Here is a 25183-nt window from a genome sequence, read left to right on the forward strand (position 1 = left end):
TTTTAAGCCAAGTGCATAGAGCTTTAGGAAGCTCAGCTAGGAGCTGGGAGAAAAGGGAGGGTGAACCGAAACTGTTGACTAAATATTCCTTTACTGGGAGAGGCAAAAGTCTTTCTCCCATAAAATAAGGATTTTATCCAGAAACCACACAAGCAATCAGGAATTTTATGTTAAAGGACTTTGATTTGGGAAATGAAATGGCCTGTGTCACTGTGTTCAGCCCTGTAATGGCATTGTAAAACCCAGTAAATTGTGGATGCTTTCCCTATGACTATTGAGAAAAAATTCTAAAGAATAAAAGAACCGAAGCCCCAAAACATTCTTATTTCTCACTTACAAAAGCATGAGGAACTAATTATATATTTGTTCCAAATCAGTGTTTCATTGACAACAGAGTAAATCTGATCAAATAATCAAGACTTTAATAACAGCTGTTTTCTTGTTTCATGAAAAAAAATCAATTGACAAATAAAGGAGACACTTTTCTCTAAAGGAGAAGCACATTAAACTTTCACTGACTACTTCTGTGTACCTTCTGCCATAAAGTACTCCCAGACACATGTGGTTTGATGTTATTTACTACCTGTATTTGCTGAGCTACAAGATGGAAAGCAGACAGGAAGAGTGGCAAACTAAGGGTGCCAGAAAAAGTGTGGACACTTGTATTTTCCTAATCTCACCCGGGGCTATTCATCACAGGACTAAGCACAAGCATATAGAATCCCAAGCTATTATATATATATATATATATATATATATATATATATATCAGACCTTGATTCCAACATCAATGCTCAGTTTCACCAAAAAAATTGCACGGTCATATATGAGAGAAATTAAAGCTAGGTGAAAGCATGCTGACAGGTAAAAGAGTATATGCATATATATATTTTTTAATTTTAATTTTATTTTTTTTAAGCCTGGAATAAACAACATTTTGCATGAAATTCCTGTTCTAAGAAAAATCAGTACATTTTCAGTGGATCTCTTAATTTTTGCTCATGTTTCTAATACCTAGTTTAATCCTCAGGTAAAAACAAAACAAAACAAAACAAAATGAACAAACACACACATAAGCGAGCAAAGGACAAGTGTCAGTACCTGGATAATACAAAGAATGATATTGAAGATGAGTATTTCCAGAGTGCCCAAAAAAGCTAGAAGCCTTATGGCCAGAGCCAAAGAAGGACCTTAATACGGGAGATTTAGGCAGAGCTAAAGTACTTAAATTCAAAACCATGACTCCAGAATATGCTTCTTATTTGCCATTGAGTTACTATAAGAAACTTTAGATAAGGATATTTTTGTTTGAAGTTACAGTGTAATTGCATTAATGGGACTTAACATTATTAACTTCATGCAAACAGCATTGATGCAGCACAAAAATTAAATAAAGAACCCTGTAATCCAGTCTTACCTTTCTGATGCCTTCAGAAGGGTTCGATACACAATTATCTGCCCCATTATTCTTACTGATTGTCCTCCACAGTTCAGCAAATGTGTTATCCTGCTCCAGAGGGTTTGTCCCTTTTGCTTTAAAGTATTCATACACTGCTGAATCCCTGACTGTACCGTAAGATATATCCATTTGTTTGGACAGATCCTGAAATGTTCTGAAATTCAAGCAATATTGAGATATTAGTGTTACATAACACGTGACTGAAATTTAATTCATTAAATGGTTTATATGTCTGTCTTTAGTCAAAACGAACTTAACCATACCAAGTAGAATTTGCATATCTCTTGCCTTCATCATAAAGGAAAACAAAGAGTAATTTAATTGAATTGAGATCATATGACATTAGTTATACCTGACCTCTTTTTTACCTCAGTAAAGATTTTTTTTTTGTTAGATAATATCCATGTTAAACATTATTGTGCCAGGTTTGCACAAGAAGGGAATGTAATACAGACCTCCTCAAGCACAGGATAAAACTAAGAATGCAAATATAAACACCTAGCATCACTAGCAATATGTCACAGAACTCAGTGGGATTGGTTTGTAGTTACACCAATACTCCATCTGACTCCAAATCAATACCACTGTTTTAAACAAACAAATAAAAGTCTGGGTTCCAATTTCCAGTAAGTCTTAGCCACCATCTCTTTCTCTCTCTTTTCACAGCCACTGGTAAAACAGACATTTTTCATTCACACACAGGTCTAGCTTTCATTTACTCATCATCATACCGCTCTGGAAGTGTAAATGGGCCTCAACCTGAGTGACTGTGAATGCATCATTTATTTTCAAATTGTACAGAATGTAATTCACTCCTGTTTTACAGCCTTTTCTGCACAGAAAGGTGTAAATCACTGCCTCTGTCACTGAAAACCAAGACAAGCCAAGTTTCAAAACATTTAAAGGGGCATCGCTGCCATCAAAAGAAGCATCCGATCAGTTTTCTACGAGCCACTGATTTCTATTCGTGTGCCCCTTCCTTTGTCCCCAAGTCTCACTTTCTGCAGTGGTACAGTATTTTCCATCTGTGCATACACACACAAACACACATTCAACCATTGACCATCGCATGAGGCAGCAGGGAGTAAGCTAAATCTCATAAATAAGAATTTATTTTAGAAATATATAACTTCACATAATAACGATTACTTCTGATGCTTCTCATATGAGCTACCAACTAAGTCTGGGTGAGATTAAACTAAAACAACCCCTATTGCCTCTCTCACCCAACTCCTTCTTCCCAAAACAACCTTTCATTTAAAAAAAAAAAAATCCTCTTCAAAACATCTGAAAGGCCCACTCATGCCACCTCCCACCCGATGCCAACTCTTGGAACCGTAAAAGCAAAACATTTTGTCTGACAGCTCCTGCAGAAGATCTCTTCAAAATGCTCCCAGGCAGCCTTCCTTTGGCCCATGATCTGAAGCTGTTTTCCACAGCTGAAGACTTGGCACAGACAGTATTTTTCTGCCACCCTCTTCCCTTTTTCACTGGGGCCATCCCACTAGTTACACCTTACACCACTGCAGCGTTCCACACAACGCTATTTAAAGCACAGCAATCTAGGCACATAGACATAAAACCACATAAAACCCTCATACAAATATTTAGAGATCTCTTTCATCTTCTCCGTCATGTCACCTGCAGGCCTCTCAGGTTTGGTCCCGAAGGGCCCCTTTACCTGCGGGCACTGTGAGAGTCTGTCAGCTCCGTCGCCAAAGAAAAACCCTTCCAACTCACAAGCTGTTTCTAACATTTTAAGTGGTTTAAATTCTTAAATTGTGTTAAGGACATTTTATCATTTTAAGCTGTTAAGAAGCTTTAAGTAAGACTGTGAGCAGGTCTTCTCTCTATATGCCGCACGCTTGCAGATTTGGGCTAACTCTGGGAGTTGCATCAAAACCCAGACCTGTTATTTCTTTCACTCTGTATATACCCCTTTGGTAAAATACAAATGAAAGTCCTGGAGGTTGCTGGATATTAAAAATTCTAATGAAAATGAGAGAATTCGTGCCCATCCTTTCTCTCTCTTTGTTTAACAGTACCGAAACCTACTCTGATCTCCTAAATGTTTCCGGTACATTTCACTGAACAGGACCATTTTTCCTCCAGTCTTGATCTAAATGATGACATGCTACATTTAGTTCCTTTTTATTTTTTAAAATAAATTTCATCATATCACAGGGAATTGCTTATGTCCTGGGAATGGATGATCTGACTGTTAAAAGACACATTTCTGTCTATTTTATGTACAAATGACTAAGAAAGGTACTCGATACACACAGGAGGGTTTCTGTGGCAACCCTTTTCAGAGTTTGATGTACAGATTTCAGTACCTGTAGAAGCACATATACAGAAGCATACTAGCAGAAGCATTTTTAATTAATGTTCTTTAACACAACTTTCAGCTGCTAACAACTTTACAAATGTCTACTATTCATGCTGCCATTCTGTTTGAAAATTTGCACATGAGAGTTTGAACATTAAAAAAACAACTCTAGTTTTCATAATGTGTCATAATGTGAATATCTAGACCACTTCTATTGCCTTTATTACAGTGGAAGCTTTTTGACAGAAATGTGCCTTTTGTTTTAGCTAAATTATACTTTATTGACAACCACTACTTTTGTTTTAGCTATATTACATTTTATTGACAATCAGTGCTGTACAAAAGCACAGTACATCTTGCTTTTTGAACAGCACATTTTCTTCAATTCTCTAAACATTGCAGTGCACATTGAGCAAATTCTGAGTGTAAATCAAGTGCTTTGCTGGCCCAGTAAGCAGGTAATCAGCGCAGGTGGCAGGGAGGGAAGCATAGACTTTGCTTGGGTGCTGTGAAGAAGACAACTACCATCCCTTTAGCTGGCAGAGTTTTCCTAAAAGAGATAATTTGGAATGCTGCATGTCCTAAGGATTGCATGCACCTTCCTTGCAGTGCCCCATTTGATGTATTATAAGAACAGCTCCTGACAGAGGAAATTCTCTGTACTATGGCCAACATTGGAAATGTCTTCTGAGAGACACAAGATCACTAAAGGACACGGCTAGGGTTGCAGCAGGTAACCAAGCTTGCGAGTTGTTCCTGTAGCATAAATTCAGAAGGACGATGACTGAGTGAGAAAATAACCTTATATCTTTACCAAGCGGACCACTTGGCAAAAATTATCTCAGAAATTGTCCTGACAGGGAATGCTCTAGACAATGGATCTTATTCTGCATAAAAGATTTATTTGTCTCTATGTAAATTTTATTTCTGCACTAAAGTGGAAACAATGCTCAGCATCTCCAAAGCTGGAGAAGTGATCAAAAGATCTGGGTATGGTGGGTAAGGTCACATACATAAAAGACATGGATATTAGTATCCCCTATCTTTTAGTGGATTAATTAAGATAATCACAAATGCAGGTTCTAAACATTGTTATTTTAACTTCCCCAGATCTTCCATCACTAGACAAAATCATTCACTGTCAGCTTTCAGAGAGTGGTTATATCTTAGCATCGCATCATTCTCTAAAGGCAGCTGCTCTCTTTGTTCTTTGACTTCTTTCATTTTTGTGACCAGCCATCAGCTGAAACCACCTTTGTTAGCAACTCCAATTCTTGGCTCACTTTTCTATGGCAAAGATTTCACGTATTTAATATATAAAATTATTTGCAACAAAAATGTGTAGCATAACAAGATGCCCCATTAACCTTGCCACCTCAATTATTGGATCTCACAACCCATTAAGGGCTCTCTGTAAGTGTGATTAAAGATAAAACTAGTAAAGCAGAAAAAGCCAATGTTCCACACTTATGGTTATAGGAGCTGACCTTCAATTTGTAGATAAATACATCCACTGTGCGATTACTATAATTGGCAAGTACATGTAAACCAATTGATTTAAGTAAATGTACCTGTGGTCTATCTAAACAAAAATGTTGTCCTTCAGAACTGTATTACCAGCTGAAATATTTAACCAGTGCAATAATGCCTGCAAGATAACTGCTACAATAGATAAATAATTTCCAGTGGAGTTGAAATTGCTTCATGTAGAGTCAACTGAAAACCATTTGTTTTATTTTTTAGAAACATATTGACATAAACCATATGCTGTGGAACAAACATTCAGGCTATAGTTGTACTAACATTTATAATTAGACCACTAGAAATAATTGCCACGATAAAAATACTGGCTAAATTACACTTTTTGGAGATGCTTTCTTACCATTAAAAGAGTAGTGTTCCTGTAGATACATAGCCTAAAAAGGTTTTGCCAGTATAGCTTTATTTTACTCTAGAACTGCTATAAATAAAATAATTTCTGGATGAATAATATGAACAAATCCTGTCTAAGTGACAGACTAAACCTGTCACTGGGTGCTTTTAAGTGACTGCTGATCAATTAACTCAATTTATAAAACTGCAGCCTCAGTTGTAAGGCTGCAGGGCTGTTTCACACAAAACTGTTACTCAGAATCATCAGATATGATCAAGGTATTAAAAAACTAAAAACACAAACAAACAAAACTGCAAAGAAACAAAACAAAACCAAAACAAAGAACAACAAAACAACACAGAAAGACAACCGAACAGGTGCATTTCATTTCAAAACCTTTTTTTTAAAATATTTAATATATATATTTTTTCATAGTAACGATGATTGTTATTTATTTATTTATTTACTTACTTTAAGTCAAGAAATACTTACCTATTGAATTTTCCCCCAACCTTACCATTCTCTTCTTTTTTAAAAAAAAAAAAGTTTGGAGAATGTTGCACATCTGTAACCCTATGTGTAAAGTCCATTACTTTAAACAAGTTAATTACCTGGCAGAGCTATGTCATGATTTAATCCTCTTCTATACTACAGTAATAAATGTAACATTTTATCTTGACTTCAGCCTTAGAGAAACCATAATGGGCATAGTGGCAGCTCCTTGATTCTGAGGTAGTTTCTCATTAGCATTCACCACCACCAATGTTCCGACACTGTAAAACTGGGGATTTTTCCAGTCTGCTATTACTTAAGGAAAGTTATTATTTCAGCAGTTTCTGAATCCACAGTATTATTTTAAAATGATGCAATATTTTTCATGCTTAGCCTCTGTTTGTTCATCTACACATACACCGGTAGAAATAACGTAGCTTGAGGTTAGACATAAAAGGAGTAATCAGCACTCTGTCCTTGCTTTTCCAGGTTGTGAGCACACTTTAGAATAACCTCTCCCATCATATCACTACATACATTTTGAAAACAATGCAATATAAATAATTCCTCTCCACTAAAATAATTGATCTTCTTCATCAATATTAATGCCTAAATCATACAGAAATGTTAAAACACAGTGCTTTACCATATTTGGCAGGGAAAGCTATGTTCTTATTTTACCTAGGGAAGCCACTTCTCTAAGATTATTGCTCAATGTAGCATAATATTTTAGGTGACGGCTGCCATTAAGATAAAGCAACCTAGAGAAGATGAGTTTTAAGCTGCTTTACGTAAATGAAGCCTTAGAAATAGATACGAAAAATGTACGCCACAAGTCCTAAATTTCTGCTTTTTAAATACCTTGAAATTACTTTATTTTCTTTCAAAATTTTTTCAAAACCTGGAAATTAATGACATCTACAGAATTAAATACTCCTGCAGTTCCTAACTATGAGTTTTGTCAACAGCATGTATTGGAGGGAAATTTGTGTTTTACACATTGGGGAAAAAAGTAAATCCACTACACTTCTAAGTATAAATGACAGTAGCTGAATTGATTTGACCACCTTATACTGACAGTGTAAACCCAAGAACTACCTATGAGCTGAAACCTAGCAAATAAAATACTATCTGAAAATTGATTTTTTTGATAAATTATCAATAGTGGAAAGCAAAGGCTTGAAAGAGAATGCTCTGTGAACTGCAGAAGTGTTCACATTTTGAGATACAAAATTGCTCAGCACTAGACCATCCATGGATACGTTTGCCAAGAGAATAAGAACAAATGAGAAAATGGCGTTTGCTGATGACCACACAGCCTAACCACCAAGAGACAGAAAGACTTTGAAGCCAGGCAAGCTTTGCAGTATCAGCTGCTCCTTTGTATATGTCTCCAGTGAGAAAACAGCTGGCATTTGACGCAAGCAAGAGCCATCTGCAAAACTGGAAAATCTTTGGAAGTGAAGCTGAATCAAGGTTGTGGGCTGTAGTGTGCTGGCATGGCTAATTTATGGTTTTAAACACATATGAACAGAAGATCCCTCAGTTCAGAACCTGAGTCCTCTTTACTTTTAATATCCATTTATGGAGCACCAAGGCAAAGGACTTGGGCCCTAGTCCATTATGCACAGATACCAAACTTTGGTCTTTGGATCTCTAGTTTTAAGGAAGATTTATGGGTGGATTGAAAATGTCTTAAGACATCTGAACCTGAGTTCAAACTTCCATGTAAAAACGTTCTCTAGAGCTGGTCTACCCAAGTTGAAGTTTAGCTGGCTGAAGACAAAAATAAAAATAAAAATCTCTTATAGATAGAATTTGCCACTAGTTGATCATAGTCTCAATTAATCAGAGGCTTGTGTGAAAAATGTCATTGTCTTACTAAATCCAAGTTATAAAAGCACAAGCCCACTTAAAAACTAATAAAAAAATAACAGGTAGTCCTCCTAAACACCAGTGCAGCCAATAATCAGTAAGCCTTCAATTATATTGTAAAAAAGCAATATATTAGCTAATAGTGAGATAACATTAGAATAGACCTACCTTAAGCAGTTGCGAGCCTAAATAGTAAATATCCATAGCCAACCCCCCCCCCAAAAAAAAAAAAAAAAGGAAACTTGAATTTCAAGCATTTGTTGCCAGTACATATAGGACTGTTACTAGCATCTGTTAAACTGGATGTACAATACATAAATGAAAATACAGGCCACTTTAAAGATTACCTCTAAGAGTGAGGCCAATAAGACTGTTCAAAGTATTGCTGGAATGGCAGTAGCCTCAGGACAGGGAATATTTAAAGGAAAGCAGGTTTAGTTCCACATCTAATATCTTCAGACTTCAGAAGAATTTGGTCCATGGTTATAATTTGTGCATCTCTTTGACTTTCTTCAAAATTATGAAAAATCAAACTGAGCTCTTAAATCAATCACTGAATTGCCAACTTCTCTACAGTGACATGACCAAATTCTGCATTGTGCCATTTCACTGCAAAGCAAGCCACTTTAACCACCCTTAATTGTGCCCCAGCATGGCGATGTGCACAGCAATGGCTTTCTTCAGAAAATGCACTAAGCAAAATCTTAACTTCACTGCGAGAGGCAGTCCAGTAGAAATCGGCAGTAGTACTTGCATGCTTAATAGACACTTTGCAGGATCAAGTCCTTCACCAGCAAATATATCATTCCAGATTTCACATAAAGCTCATTTCATCAGCTGTCCATGAAAAATACCATCCACTTTATTTTAAACAACAAAAGCTTTAGCAGAAAAAGCCTCGTGGGAGTTTCTGCGAGGGAAGCCATAAACACTGGTAGATTAAACTACACTGAATCAATGGAGTTGCAGCCCTTCACACCAGGGCTAAACATTTCCTGATCACTAAAGGAGACAAACAATGCAGGCATTTATGGCTATATATGGGCTTGTAATCATCAGTGGAGAAGAACAGCTGCTACATATGATTTCAAAGACGCAGGGACTTTCCTCCAGTGGAAAAACCAATCAATTGGCATGTGTCACAAACCACGTTGCCATGTCAACTACATACTTTTACTACAGTGAAAACAAATAGTGATTGAACCCCTCAGCAGGTAATGGCACTGCAGCAGCTGCTTATTACAGCAGCTGTTTTCATGATGATAATGGTCATAGCTGCCAATGTGGTGGCATCCGTGAGCCCCTGTCTGGACTGGGACTCACTACCCAGTACTAGACACAACCAAAAGCAAAGCATAATATTCAGTTGTGGATTTAGTGGGGGACAGAAACTAAAGCCAGCTTTATTTCTGCCACAGGGTAAGGGGTTGATGCGTATCCCTGTGCCGCTTGTGATGGCAACAGTTCTGTCAACCTTCCATCACGGGGCTGAGACTGTTTCTCTCTCGCTGCCCTAAAGAAGTTTATTAGGGTACCTAGCATAACTAACAGGCACCAGTACTGCTGAGATCACAGAATCACAGAATCGTCTAGGTTGGAAGAGACCTCCAAGATCACCTACTCCAACCTCTGACCTAACACTAACAAGTCCTCCACTAAACCAGATCACTAAGCTCTACATCTAAACGTCTCTTAAAGACCTCCAGGGATGGTGACTCAACCACTTCCCTGGGCAGCCCATTCCAATGCCTAACAACCCTTTCGGTAAAGAAGTTCTTCCTAATATCCAACCTAAACCTCCCCTGGTGCAACTTTAGCCCATTCCCCCTCGTCCTGTCACCAGGCACGTGGGAGAATAGACCAACCCCCACCTCTCTACAGCCTCCTTTAAGGTACCCGTAGAGAGCGGTAAGGTCACCCCTGAGCCTCCTCTTCTCCAAGCTGAACAATCCCAGCTCCCTCAGCCGCTCCTCGTAAGACTTGTTCTCCAGACCCCTCACCAGCTTCGTTGCCCTTCTCTGGACTCGCTCAAGCACCTCCATGTCCTTCTTGTAGCGAGGGGTCCAAAACTGAACACAGTACTCGAGGTGCAGCCTCACCAGAGCCGAGTACAGGGGGGACAATCACTTCCCTAGCCCTGCTGGCCACGCTACTTCTTATGCAAGCCAGGATGCTGTTGGCCTTCTTGGCCACCTGGGCACACTGCTGGCTCATATTCAGCTGCCTATCAACCAGTACTCCCAGGGCCTTCTCGGCCAGGCAGCTTTCCAACCACTCATCTCCCAGCCTGTAGCGCTGCTTGGGGTTGTTGCGCCCCAGGTGCAGGACCCGGCACTTGGCCTTGTTGAACTTCATTCATAGATCGAGGAAAACATTCATGCATACCAAAGCACATAGTCAAGGGCTAGCAGAAAAAGAGACTAAAAATAAAAAAGAGAAAGGCAAAGCAAAATTGCCAAATAATATGTACACAATGTACTAAAGCACAGAACTTGTCCAGTCTCTCCAATTATTTAATTTCTTTGAAACAACTTCCATCAGCCTTAGTTCCTAAGTGCAAAGGGAAAGACAAGAAAACTAAACTAAGCTGTCTTCTAAAATCCCAACACAGCAAACAAAATCATTTCAATGCAGACTGAGTGTTTTCACTGGGACTGTGCTCCTGCACAGCTACTGCATGATTAATTCCTAAAAGAATGGAACAAACAGCATGTATAGCCACTGATGAAATGCAAAGCCATAGTTAAAGCTATTAATAAATGATACACTGCCACATTTATGATTTTATTTGTAATTAATCATTGCCTACAAACACTGTATCAGCAAAATATTTGTAGGCTTTGATTACTTTTTAAGAGTCTGAGATGCAACAGAAATGTTCTATACCATCATATGAAACCTCACTTTTTCTTTACTGATCTCAGAATAATTTGCATTTTTGGTGAAGTCAAAGAAATATGGGAAATGTAGGAAAAAAATCCATACAACTAGTCTGTGTCCCATTGTTCATAGAACTTGTTAATACCTTCCTGCAGTTTATTTAGGAAGAGTGCCCATTTAAAATTAAATAATAATAAGAAAAGACTTTATAATTTTTCTGGCTATGAGACTCAACCTTGGATCCAAAAATCAAACTAGATTATCATCATCGTCAGTAAAACAGTTTCTCCTCTAAACAAAATTAGACCTTTGTTTTTTCCTACCCATTGCTATTTCTAAATGATTTCTTTGGGACCACCTTAGCAACTCCAGTCATCTGCAACGATCTGTGTAAGTGTGACTTGACTTGTTACTGGATCGTAGAAGTTGTTTTGCTCAGAGCTGACATTCCGGCTCTGCTTGAGCAACACACATAAAGAAATCCGTTAAGGAGTTCAAAATAAGCTAAACTTCTCTCTATTGCAAGACCAGCATATCTAACTATACTTATAACTTGCCTCTTACCCAAAACTTCTCCAGGCACTAAGAGCAAAAGTCACTTAGATTGCCGATTATTCCATTAACTATGTTTTGTTTTTTAGTTATGAATTTATATGTTCCCTATAGCAGAAGTTATGTTTACTTTGCTTGAAAATGTTTTTAAAAACTATCAAACAATAGCATCACAGGTAGGTTCCTTAAACGGCAGTACCCATGAAATCTAATTTCTGAGGATTTGCATCTGAATCCACTGGCGCCCTATAGTTTGTGATCTCTGAAGGAAGTTTCTGTCACGATCCCATATAAGCTTATCTGCTGTCTGATTGAGGGAGTGAATACAAGGGCAAGTCTTTCCTTTAAATTTACAGGGGACATTTACGGGATTTCTCTTCACCACCCTATTTTGCCATATTTCTAACAGATTAATACATTTGAGATATCACCCATCCAAGTCTGGCCTACATATTTGCAAGTTAACAATGGTAAGTAGTAGTCAGACAAAGAGATGTTAGCAATAATCACATTAGAATCTTTTGAAGATGCAAGCCCAGGCTTTCAAAAGCTTGGAGCTTTAGTTTGTATGCTTAGATCCACATTTAAACTACTAAACCACTGGGCAGATTTTCAAAACCAATAAAGGAAAATTTGCACAACAGCACATCTATAAGACACTCATAGATCCATTTCAAAGACTGGAAGGGGACTCAGAGAAGCTATGAGCTGCTCATTCTGCAAATCTAGAATAATCGATCCTGCTAAAAAAGATGGGTTAGCTTGTATCCTTTAACTATACCCCATAATTAATTTAACAGTGAGGAGGAAATAAAAATGCATACAACGCAGGAAAAAGAAAGGTTGAAAACATCTCAAGAGCTTGTAGCATGTTTTGGAGGAAGAAATATCTTTTGGACTACCTTTGAATATTTTCTTGTTTTCCTTTTAAACCACTTTGTCATTGTGACCTTTCTGAGTACCATAAAGGGTTAACATGTTAATTAAAGCAAGGTATTCTACTCCTCACAATATTAATTAAAATAAAAGCTGCAGCTGGTGTTTAACAGCAATTCAGTCCCAACAGCAGGTTTTAGTCACTTCACCTAAATCAAACATATCATAAAGTTGGCATGAAAATCATATTGTCTGAATCAAACACATCTGGCGACTGACACGCGCTTTTACCTATAATGAAAACAACAAACTACCTCTATTATTTATGCAGATGCACTTTAAATTGTTCGCTATGCTGATGTCTTCTATCACTCACTTTCGGAAGCTAAAAATCCTAATGAAGATTAATGATTAAGATTGAGAGGGAAGAAATTACTTTCTTCCTCCACAACTGATGTTATAAGTACCGATACTGCTGCCGGTCTGTTTTGCACTCAGACGACAAAGAGCAGCTTTTTAATTACATAGAGTGGGGAACAGGTAAGCTTGGCAGCTTGGTGCTGGCTTGCAAAGCCCTTACTCAGGGTGAGTAGTACTTTATACCATGACTGTTAGGATATCGTTATACTGTAAGTAGTTCCATTAAAGACCATGAAATCCCAGTGTAGGGTAAGGTCCTGCTCAGCTCTTTATTAATTTTTGATTTATCAGGAGTTGTCTCATGGTTTGGGACGAGGATCTCTGTACAGAAAGCTCTGGGCTGCTGCCTGCAGTCTCACAGCTGGGATGGAGGGGCCGGATAGATTCAAGCTGCTCAGATCTCTCAGAGGTACATGGTGATGCTGGAAAACAGCTTCACACCCTTCCCTTACCACAGGGAATAAAGCAGAAGCTATCAATGTTGACAGAAAGAAGAGAAGAAAATAGAAAGGCTCTGAAGAGGCATCTTGATTGCTAGAACATGTGCCGGGTACTCTTGGGAAATCAAAACATAGGGCTCTTCATTAATACTGAAAGCACATATAGCATTCAGCAATTATTATTGATGTCTAAAGTGCATGCATTACATATGCATATTTAAAGTCTGGAGGCCCACTTGCCTGTTTCTCAGAGGACCCAAAAGGCAAGTGCTCGGTATGTGGCATACTTCCCACCTCATCCTGATGTACACTGAAGTGAAGAGAAAGAGAGACCTTGCTGTTCTGCCTGCTCCTCCTCACCCCACACACAAGTCTCACCTGAATACCAAACCTCACACTAGAAACACTGACAGCACCGCATCAGAACCAACTAGCTGTTCCTTATATTGAGATTAGTTTATTGGGCAGCCTAATTTCACACCTTGAAATATTACCTTGGAAATTGCATTACTGCCATATAAAAGAAGCACAGTAGCTAACATCCACCCCATTCTGACTGATGGTTTTCTGTTCTTTTTCAGATAGATATGACTATTCATAAATCAATTGAATTAAATCAGTAGCTTATTCTCCTGGGCTGGTTTTAATGGTTTAGAAGGCAAACAACTTTAGTGCACATGATTACATTTCTTTTAATGGAACCTTGGCAGCTGCATCAAAATAGTTTTTCCAAGGCAACACCATTCTCTTCCTCATCACCAGATGAGTTTGGAAACACGCTGTATTACATTATATGGGGGCACGTGTGCAGCAGAATAGAACATTGCTCAGTAAGGCAATAAGCCCAGGAAGTGGAAAGAACATATGCAATCATTCTCTTAGCAACAGAGTATTATTTTCGGAAAACTTTTCTTTCCTTCTAGAAAAACTTCTGCAACACAATAATTAGCAGGAAAGAACTAATGCAAATGAACAGCAGCATCTCAGTTTCCAGAGAGAATAAGAACCCCCAGCTCCTTTCCCCACAAAAGACATAACTTGCATCTATTAAAAGTGTTTTGTTGTTGCAGGGTTTTTTATTTGTTTTGCTTGTTTTTAGATATCATTGGGAATTGCTTCTAAATCTCCTTATGAGCATATTAATTTTTTAAAGCCTTTTCTTTAAATGGGAAGATTGGTTTTCCACCTCATGTTACGACAGAGCATTTTTACCTAAGTTTAACTAAAAAGGAGTAGTACAACCATTTGACTCAGTTGAATGCAACAGTTGTTTAAACACAGAGAAGAAAAATCAGAAAGTCAAAACTAAATCTCCTTTACAACACTAATGAATCTAGCTTACATGATTTAAGATGTTACTACACAAAGTTGTGTGCTTCATCCCGTGTCTGAAGTTCCTGTGTCCACAACAGAACAGGCAAAAGGACACGTCTGTACCCCTGCCATCCCAAACAAAATTTTATCTCTTAGTTTGTGGCTGACTTCCTCAGCAAAACACGCAATAAGAGATTGCATTGAGCTCACCAAAACCAAAGCTGTAATCCTGCAACCTTCAGCATAGGCAGAAAGCTTCCAGATAGGGTGACGTGTGAACAATGCTACTCAATTCTTAATGCTGAAAGGTAGCTGCGAGGAAGATATTTTGTGCAAGAGAAGGGGTGCAACAGGATCATGGTACTGCTGTACAGGTTTCTGTAGGGTGGATCTTCTCTAGAAGGCCTTTTTGCCCCCACTGAGTTCCCAGCGACATGCTCAATTTTTAATCGCTGAAGGAAAAGCAGCAGAGCCTTGCTCCAATACATCAGCTTTTGCAGTGACTGTACAAACTAAGCTTTTAGACTATAGGAGGTATGATTGTTACTTTATTTTAATTGCAGTCTATTCATTCAAACCTCACAACATGAAAGACAGATCATCTAATGGAGCACAGGACTGGCCATAGCACGGTGACACTGGTTGGTGCTACCAACCAACCCCTACTCTGGGAAGACAGCGGGACAAGCGGTCTGCCTGTGCTCCTGCTGGAGACTCCTCCCTCCTCCTCCTTCCATCCAAAATGATCTAAAAAAGAAATGATTCGGTGCAGGTCTTTACGCTCACAGTTATCCTGCTGACACAGAATATATGGTAGCAAATAGAAGGAGGGAAAATTACTTTTGCTGTCAGGCAGGCCAGGAATTCTGGTGCTGAATGCATGTGCTATGAAAATGGCAGCACTACTGCTCATGTGGAAATGTCGCTGAAGAAGTGTGCAAGAGAGAAGACTTTTTCTGGCACAGGCAAATGAAGCATTTTTCAAAATACACAGCAGATTATCAGAGCTGGAAGCTTATGTATGTCCTGTCTGAGCCGAGAGCAAGTAAGAAACTAGGTACAACTTTCCCTTCTTACAAGTTAGGTAGAACTATTTTTTAACTTTATGTGCTTGATTCACAGGGAGCAGGGTACAGGAAGTAACTTTACTGTGATATAGAGCTTACTAGTTATTGGTCATTTTGCAAATGCAATTAACTTGTTTGTTCTGTCTGCAGAGATGCTTTCAGAGACATCACCTGACTCCAGAGGACCTTGAAGCCTATGCAAAAATATGCACTATCTTACCACATAATAGAACAACCTGCGTGACTTTTATAATAGGACTCACTGTTACACTAATGACTCCGAGCTGCACAGATAAAAGGTATAAAATACAAGTCATTTTACAGGTTTCTTGTTTGTTTGCTTGCTTGCTTTCTGGGCAGCTTTTTCACCAGCAAGTGTCATGAAGGTACCTTTTTTTTTTCCAGGATCTACTTGGCTTCCCACTTCGAGGGCCTTTGTTTAAACGTTCTTCTGACAAAGACATATACTGTGGGGCCATGTAACAATGTTTTTCTGTCCAAAATGAAAGTAAATATGGCCAATAGGCAAACACATCAAATTGTATATTCACATGAAAAAAAGCAGCAATTTTACTTTTTAAGAAAATGTAAAAAAAAAAAAAAAAGAAAATTAAATTACTTTTGCAATTTTAACAGTTGTTCCTCACCAAGACTGCATTTACAAACCAGAATTCACTATGAAATTTTTCTTATTATTCCTGTTTTTATCCTTAAAAATAATGGACTGAGGTAGTTTTACAACTAGGAGATATTTAGAGCTTTAAGGCTATCTCTGTCTGAATTGCTGTAGTAATCATTTTTTTTCCTTCTTAATATCCTGTTATATTAGATTTTATTATCAGTTCATAAAAGACATTATATCAACTTCTTTAGAGAAAAACAATAGAAATATAAATATCCTATTGGGCATAATTCTTCTGTTACTGTATTTTGTATTGTTTATCCCTTAGGAGTCAAATAGGGGGAAAAAAAGCACACACAACAAAATAAGCCAAAGGTATTATCGTTGTAATAAAAAGAAGCCACACACTATAACAAAGGCTGAAGTCAGGGGCCAATTTAATGTATGCAGACAGCATACAGTCACTCTACTCTATGGACAGCCAGTGAATAATCAATATGAACATGAGAAAATCTGACATCAAAATCAATGCAATCTGAGCTGAGAAAAAGAGATTGCATATCAAATCTTGGATTTGAACCAATCCATGTAAGTGTTGATGGGCTTTCATGAAGGTTACTGCTCTTGCTAGGTTTTCACCCTTCCAAAGCAAAAAAAAAATAAATAAAATAAAAATAAAAATAAAATAAAATAAAAAGCAATTTTAAAAAATCATGTTATTACCTGTGCAGATGCTAGATTTTGGTAACGTCATATCCAAATAATTTATTTCCCTGAACTGTATGTGCATCAAAAGTTAATACCTCAATCCACTTAAGACACAGAACTTCCCAGTAACAAGAATAAATGAAGAGATGCTCTAATACAGGTGCTGTAAAGGCAGAGATGAAGAGGGCGTGGAATCTCAAGGCTCTTGGCTTTCCATCGATCTCCAATATATGCCATCTTTTTATAATGGCAACTGGAGGGGTGGAATGCAAGCTTGATTTTCAGCTGTTTATTTTTCCCAGAAAAAAATATCCCTGGGAAATATTTACACTTCCATGCTGGCCTGCTTGCTCAGTTACAGGAATTACTAGGATCCATTTTAAACCACGGTTGAACAGCATATGCCAACATGCAGAAAGACTTTTAAGAGGCTCCAGACTTTGTGAAGCCCTGGACTTCCCAAAAGCATCCAATGGGCCACACCACCAGCAGAAGGGAAATGAAAAGATAAATGATGGAGATCAAGCACTGCCCACAACACAGTGTCTTGTTCTGAACTGTGCCTGGAGGCATGCTGCTGACTGCTGCTGCCCTGCTGCACAGGTTGCAGAGCATTTCCCATGGCATTTCTTCTACGTGCTCTAAAAAGTGAATATTCTGGAAATTAAGAAATATTTTGAATTTTTGTCCTTGCTCACTCACTTGCATCTTTTATTATATTTTACCCTTCATTTTTATGGATGAACTTACTTAATCTAGTTATTTAATGATTGAAGCTTTTGCTCACAGGCCTTAAATAATAATCACGATAATTATTTTTTATCATGCCCATTCATACGTGCCTCCTGTCAATGTGCCCGAGGTGCTGCACAGACACTACAAAACACAGTACAAATTAAACACAAGAAAATTAAGAATAAAAGAAAATTCAATGAAATATGTAGAAAGCCACGTGTGGTATTAAGAACAGAAAGGCTGCTTTCAAACAAGGAATTTCAAGGCAAAATCACTGCAAATACAGGGAGATTTCTGTGAGTTTCTTGCTACTAGTCCTATACCAAGTCCATTTAAATACAGTAGATGAAACCTTTGTTCATTTCCTTCTAGCTGGCATCTTCAAAATACTTTCCTCATTTTCTTTTAAAATATTTTGAGATTTATTTTTTTTAATGCAACCCAGAACATTTATATCTTTTTTGATACCTGCAGAGCTATAATAATATGGTCATTTCTGGCCAAGATTTTAAAAGCAGCTAAACTGACAACATGCCATATAAGATATGAAAAAATGTTACTCTGTTCTACAGAAAGGGATCTGAGATAGAGAGGAGGCTAAGCTTGCCAAGATCAAACAAAGCCTGTGGTAGAAAAAGAAATTGCACCCAAGTCTTCCAAGTGCCAGACTTATCACCCCTACTAGGCTGCAGTAAATTTTCCACTGTCACCAAAACACATGGAAATTTGGGGATTAAAATGCAAATAAGGAAATGCTAGATCATGAAACAACTGTGACTATAAAAGCATATATAACACTTTTCTATGCAAACCATGAAAGCATATATGCAGATGCCTTTAAGAACCTCCATAGCAGCCCCAAATATTAAGTATCAATTTGATAAAATCTTAAATTTAAACTCTTCAGTTTGCAAATAGCTTACTTTTCATGTCCTATTTTTTTTCCTGCATGATTCATACCTCTTATCAGACAAGCTCTCCTAAACCTGAGTTTAAGAATATCTCTGCACTACTGAACTGTATGTAGTCTGCTTGTTAACAAGAAATGAAGCTGGAAGTTCAGTCACTGCTAATTAAATTCATAATTACAAATGGAAGGTCAGACAGCAGATCCAAGGGCTGTTGAAAATGTAATATGACAAAAGAAAGAACAAACTAATGTAGTAGTTTAGCCCTTATTTGTCAGACTGAGCCATTATAGAAGGGTTCTCAGCTCTGATTGTAAATATTAGAATAAATATAAATCATTTCAGTTTAAGCAAGTTTGTCAAGGATTAGCACAGGCTACAAACACTACCTAGATTTCTACTTGAAAACAAAAATTAAGAATTGCTCATTAACAAGTCAGAAAGTGGATCACAGCCCTGCAGTCCGAGCTCCAAAGTGGTTGCCACCAGCAATTTCTTTCACAGAAATGCCATCTCCTTTGGAGCAGGGTAGTATCTCGCTCCTCTGCCCATACATAATCAGGAAATCTGCTTAAGCATACACTGCCCTGTCTGTGAATCTCCATGAATGCGGAAACCCTAATAGCAACTTGAGAATGGAGGGCAGTCTGGGAAGGTCCATGCTGTTTTCTCCTATCCCTGGTCTCCTAAAGGGCCTAAGGTTTTAAGGTGGGCCACAAACTCTGCATTCTGACTGTCCTTACTGTCCTGTCACAGTGCGGCAAGAGAGGGGCACCCGGGACATGCAAGGAGCAGGGCAGCACCTGCCGACATGCCAGGAGGAGGGCCAGCACCTCTCCTCGTTATCCCACTATGAAGTCCCTGAGGTTTTTGGAAAAAACAAGGAGGAGGTCTTTGTTCTATCCAAGATAAGTACATTTCTGACATGCAATCTGGGCACCCAGACAGCACAACACTTGGGAACCCCTTTGGGATGTAGGAAGTCTCTTTCAGGAAATACAGAAATACAGGTAGCACATCAGAGCTGCTTTCCGCCATGCCTCCTTATCCAGGTATTTCACCTTTCTGGGAACCACAGGCAGATTCTAAAACTCATGGTAGGGTTGAAAAGCCTCATGAGATTTTTTTTTTTTTTAAATTTAAAAGCCTTCTTTATCAGCAGGCTTTCATGACATGCTAATTCAAAAAATCTGCCTTCCAACAGTTTAACACTGCTTCAGTGAATGTCTCGCCAAGCCCTTTCTAATAAATACCATTTATGATTTCTATGACACACTTGTTTTGCAGTGAAATTGTGGAGGTAAGTATCACTGGGTTGATTGACACCTAGTTATTCAATAAAATGTACTTCTATTCTGCTAGTCACAGACCGCACATGCCAAAATTGATGCTGAAACACTTATTAGCTATTTTGGAGGGGGCTTGGGAACAAAATCAGTCTTGTAATGAAAATCTTAACTATGTTGCAGCTTCTGCAGCACTGTAAAACTCTTTTCTCCCCTGCTGGCAATTTAGCAGCAGCAATTCTGAACACAGAGGACTTTCCTATGGAGGGACAGATAACAGCACACGCTGAGCAGACAGGGGGTTGGTTTCTTAACCATGGAAATAACCTCTGATGGATTTGGTACTTCTCAGCTGGTGAGCAAATTTTCAACTATAATTCATTGCACCTCTTTGGGTGGGAGCAAATGGATTCCAAGTAACTATCCCTTTCTGGGTCCACGAAAGATAAAATACAGGCAAGCGCAAAGGCAAATTTATAAAGGTAAAAATACTCATTCCACATCATACCACACTGAAGCTATATGCTACGGGATCTGAAAGACAGGGCCATGATGCATTCATGTAAGGCAATAATTTACTTTCTCAGGAAACATATTTGTTTTAAATCTGACACTACAAAAATGAGTAAGATGTTTCTCCTAATGACTGATGACGTGAAAATATTTTCATCATGGCTTAGGAACAGGTAGAGTTTCAACATCCAGAAAACCTACTTCTTTAACACATCTCCTGTCTCCTGGGGCACTAGCAGTTTTTGATGGGAGAGTTTAGACCAAATCTCTTAGAGTAGCAAGATCTCAGGGAGATTCTGCCAACTTTGTAAAAAAGCCATAAACACACTAAGACAAGCAAATCCCTTAACTGGCTTGGTTATGCCAACTAATCATCAACCCAGAGTATTCTGACAGCTACCATTTCAGATTACCTGGTGTGGTGGTTTTACCGTGCTAGGCAGCTGAACACCACAACCGCTCTCTCACTCCTCCTCCTTAGATGAGGAGGGGAAGAAGTAAAGGAAAGAACAACTCACGGGTTGAGATAAGGATGATTTAATTAAAGGAAAAAAAATAATTATTAAGGAAAGATTATTATTAATTAAACAATTTAACTAAACAATTTCACTAAACAATTGACTATTTAACTAAAGGGGAAAAAGGAAAGGGGAAAAGGGAGGGGGAAAGGGAAAACAAAACAAAACAAGTAAAGGCTATGTGGAAGTGCAGAGGAAAGAAATTACTCTCTATTTCCCACAAATGAGCGATGCTTGACCACGTCCTTGAAGCAGGGCCTCAACGCACGTAGCCGGTGTTCAGGAGGAGGACAGACGTTTTCACAACGAGAGCCCACCCCTCCCCTCTTCCTCCTTTTTCCACCTTCTATTGCTGAGTGTGACATCATATGGTATGGAATATCCCTTTGGTTGGTTTAGGTCAGCTGCCCTGGTGATGTTTCTTTTCTCACATCTTTGCCCACCCCTAGGGAAGTTAGAGAGAGTCCTGATGCTGTGCCAGCACTGCTCAGCAGCAGACACAACACTAGTGTGATACCATTGCTGTTTTAGATACAAGTACAGAGTACAGCACTGTATGGGCTGCTGCAGGGAAAGTTAACATCCCAGCCCAGTATCCTCTCCTTGTAAAGTGGATGCGATACTGGGAACTTGGAAAGTGGCAGCCACCACTGGGTATAGAAAGGCATATAATCATAATTCTTCAGCTGTAATCTCTAATAGTAGAGGGCAGAATGGACTCTGAAGTCCTGTGACAACGTCAAGCAGCCCCATTACCCAAATAACTTCTCCTTATTAAAAATTTTAATAAGAGGAATCAAAACCACCTGTAGATATTGTACGAGGTCAGCCACTAAGGTCTGATATACTCATCAAGCAGCTTAGTTCTTAAATCCAATCACCTTTTTTTTTTTTTTTTCTCATTGCATTTCATCACACTTTTGTCCTCTCAAACTTGCTAAGTTCTGGGAGGTGCTCAGTAAACCTGACAATTTCTTCCACCATGAAGGAACAAGAAAATCAGAAATCATTCAGAAGGTCATTATTCAAGCCTTCCAGACAACTATTTCTGTCCTGGGTTTCAAGAACAATTTATTCATTGAGCTTAACCTTGGTCCTACATTGTAGGATGAGGTCTTACAGCCAGGTTTCAGAGATACTGTGCACTAGTATCTCTGAAAACTTCTCTTTAGTTTCTCATGTCATTTCCATCCATTACTTGCAGTTCTTATTTCTATTACAGTTAAAATTTACTTATTCCAACCCAACTAATAGAAAATTCATTTAAAAACAGAACTTTTCATTATTTTGGGCTCTTTTTGTAATAATTTTAGCAGTATATATATACAAAGCATTGTATTACCTGTATGTATGCAATGGCAATTATTTCTGTCCTTCTGTGCAGATAACATAGAGAAGGCAAAAGCATTTTTGTTGTTGTTGTTTTCCTCTAAGAGACAGTCTCATGTAAGTGCCAACAGCTCTGTTTTAGGTGCTGCACACAGATTCCAGTTCCAGTTTTCCAGTGAAACCCCAAATGAGATTAACAGAGTAACTGTGTCACTCAGCAGCACCTAAAATCTTTGCCTCAGCATTTTCTAGGAGAGCCTGTGTTGCACTGCCTGTCCTCTAGCCATCTCTCCACTCAATTGCTGTCAGATCAAACATGAGATACCAGACTCTAATCCTGTCAGCAGTGAATGAGGACAATAAACAGTCCTCTCAGTACTCCATGCCAGGGTGAAGCTGGAAATTTTGTCCATGTTTTGAGAGAAAAAGGAGAAATTTCGTTTAACTGTTACATTTTCTAAAGAAAAACAAACAAACATTAAACATGCTTACAAACAACCAGCAGCCCTCAGGAGCTGCTCAGAGGCTTGACTTATTGAAAATATTCTTGTAGGATATGGATTAGTAAGCAGGTAGCGGGGGAAAAAGTCAAAGGTGCAAGATAAATTGAGTTTGTTACAGAAGCTGTAATTTATCATCACAATATTGCCAACACAAATGTAGCAAATTATATATAAATTTAATCAAATGACTGCTGTATTACATCTATTACCCTGGAGTCAGATTTGGTTATCTTTTCCTCTGTGAGAAGAAGTCTTTTCTGCAAATAACACCACGGAATCAGGCCATCTACATTTTAAAAAGTCCACTTGTATCATCTTACATGCATATAATAGCATAAACAGCAATGCATATCAAAATACTGAGAACATGAAATAACACATTAAAGGTGAGACGTGAAACAATATATAGTTCCCTAGAGTAGTAGTTCCTCTCTGATGTTCAACAAAGAAATACAGATAGCTGAAGCACTTAGATCTCTAGTTAAGCAAAATAAAAATAAACGTGAAAGACAACTCTTCTTCAAAAATACACAGTTAAAATGCCATTGTCCCTTCCATTCATTTGAGGGTTGTAGGAGTGAAGGAGAAGGGGTGGGGAGGGGAAAAGAGAAAGCAGTCACTGAAAATAAGAAGAGTATTTTATTAGAGTTATCTCCTTCTTGCAAGAATGGGTGCTCAAATGCGTAATACATTTCTGTGAAATCCAGGTTTCCAGCTTCATGTTAAGAAAAGGCTCTTACCTTATAGGATTATCCATCCTTGATACTGTGAGAAATGCTGCTAAGTTTGCTGTGTAGGATGAGCACACGATAAGGGTGAAGAGCCACCAACTTCCCATTACAATGCGCATAGCCACAGAATTGACAGTAGATTCACCCCCTACAAGCAAACAGGGAAAATGAGGATGTTTCAGGAACTTCTCCCCTGCGTGCTCTGATATGTTGAACTTTGTTGGAGTAACCCTCTGTATTTGTGCATCCCTTTTGCTGTGAGCTAAGCACTACTTCCATTACAACAGGTAGTCAACTTCTTGCCCTGGGTACTGTTCTAGAAAATAATCTTTCAAAATGTTTCCCTCAGGCATTATTCAGGATCAGACATACAGAACATGAATAATATTCTAAATAAGGAAAGTTTAATGGTGAAGTACCACTAATATCCTGGAATTAAATCATTACACAGTGTTCAGAACATTTTCCTATTCGTTTCAAAGAACAGAAAGATAAACTGTATCATATTAGTTCAAAAACTTTTTTTTTTTTTAAATCACATTTAAAGGATTAGAAAAGGTGCTAGTTTCTGAGTTGGAGAAGTATTGTAATGTTGAGCCAAGCAGCTCTGCCGTTTATTTACCAAGTGATCATTTTCACAGTGGAAAAGTCTGTCAGGAATGGTTTCACTAGACTTTCTGAGGAACAGAAAAGCATAACGTAATCCCCCAAATCCCCCCCTTCCCACTGTTCATTACCTGGGATAAAAAAACATATTACCTCCTTGTACAAACCTTCTCTTTCATCTTTAGAAATACTCTGGCCAAGACTAACATGTCCTGAAATGCTCTAAACAAGATAGAACACTTCTGAACATCCATCAGTGGTGTCTGTAACAGACTATGTACCTTGCTGAACGAAGGCGCCGTACACAACCCAGATGGCACTGTGCAGGGTGGAGGAAGCAGAAGGGCTCGGCTGGGAAGCGTTCTGTGCCCTGACTGCCTGGATCCGGTTCAAGACAAATATTAAGACACCAACTATAGGGATGGCTGCAGCAATACAAGCCCACACCGCAAAGTCAAAAGGAGCAAAGAGAGAGAAGATGTTGATTTTCTCTTCGGGCTTCTTGATCAGGATCCCCACTGAATAGTCCATGTACCGCTTGCTGAAATCCACAACACTCTCTCTTTCAGGTGTTATAGTGATGGCTGAGATTGCTAGATCTGCTCTCTGCGAGACAAAGGCAACAGGTCAGATCTCCTTCTTTCACCATGAATTCTGCTAGCGTTCTGCTAGCCTTCAAGAGGAGCTTTTTCAAAAGCAAGTGGCTCTGTGCATATCTTTTTAAAATCTAACATATTTAGACAAAGTAAAATAAATTGCCTAAAAAGTAAAATCAGAATCAGTTTTATCAAACATTAATTAATTGCACTGGTTTAAAGCATAACAGTGAAATGTAACCTGTCAAAGTATTACTGAACAAAAAGAGTCACTCTGACTCGTCTGGAATGAAATGCAGTTTATTTAATCTTTATGCCTCACTTCTTTTCCAAATGATGCCTAAAACTCTAAACCATATTAACCCAATGCATTGCAAGCAGTAAGGAAGAAGCGCCATCCATGCGCATCTCACAGCTCTATCAATGCTTCTTTTACTCTACTGTCATCACAAGATTACTGAGAAAAAAATCCTTACTCCTTCCCCATGCAAAATTTATTTAGCTTGTGTTTTTGGTATTTGTGTATTGTGATGAGCTAGTGTTTGCTGTTC

The 25183-nt window shown here is 38.4% G+C and overlaps 1 protein-coding gene across 13 annotated transcripts in view; it reads right to left on the reverse strand.

Moving 5' to 3' along the window:
* GRID1 (glutamate ionotropic receptor delta type subunit 1) overlaps positions 1–25183 on the reverse strand; it is a 699294-nt gene that overhangs the window by 122856 nt on the left and 551255 nt on the right. For all 13 annotated transcript variants that reach the window (XM_067000674.1, XM_067000673.1, XM_067000680.1 and 10 more), the window contains 3 exons: positions 24318–24642; positions 23440–23578; positions 1418–1613 (listed from right to left, as the gene is read on the reverse strand). In XM_067000674.1, coding sequence (XP_066856775.1) covers positions 1418–1613; positions 23440–23578; positions 24318–24642 — 660 coding nt within the window. The remainder of the gene's footprint in view (positions 1–1417; positions 1614–23439; positions 23579–24317; positions 24643–25183) is intronic.

Source organism: Anser cygnoides, chromosome 7 (assembly GCF_040182565.1).
Source record: "Anser cygnoides isolate HZ-2024a breed goose chromosome 7, Taihu_goose_T2T_genome, whole genome shotgun sequence".
In the NCBI taxonomy this organism is placed as follows: Eukaryota; Metazoa; Chordata; class Aves; order Anseriformes; family Anatidae; genus Anser; species Anser cygnoides.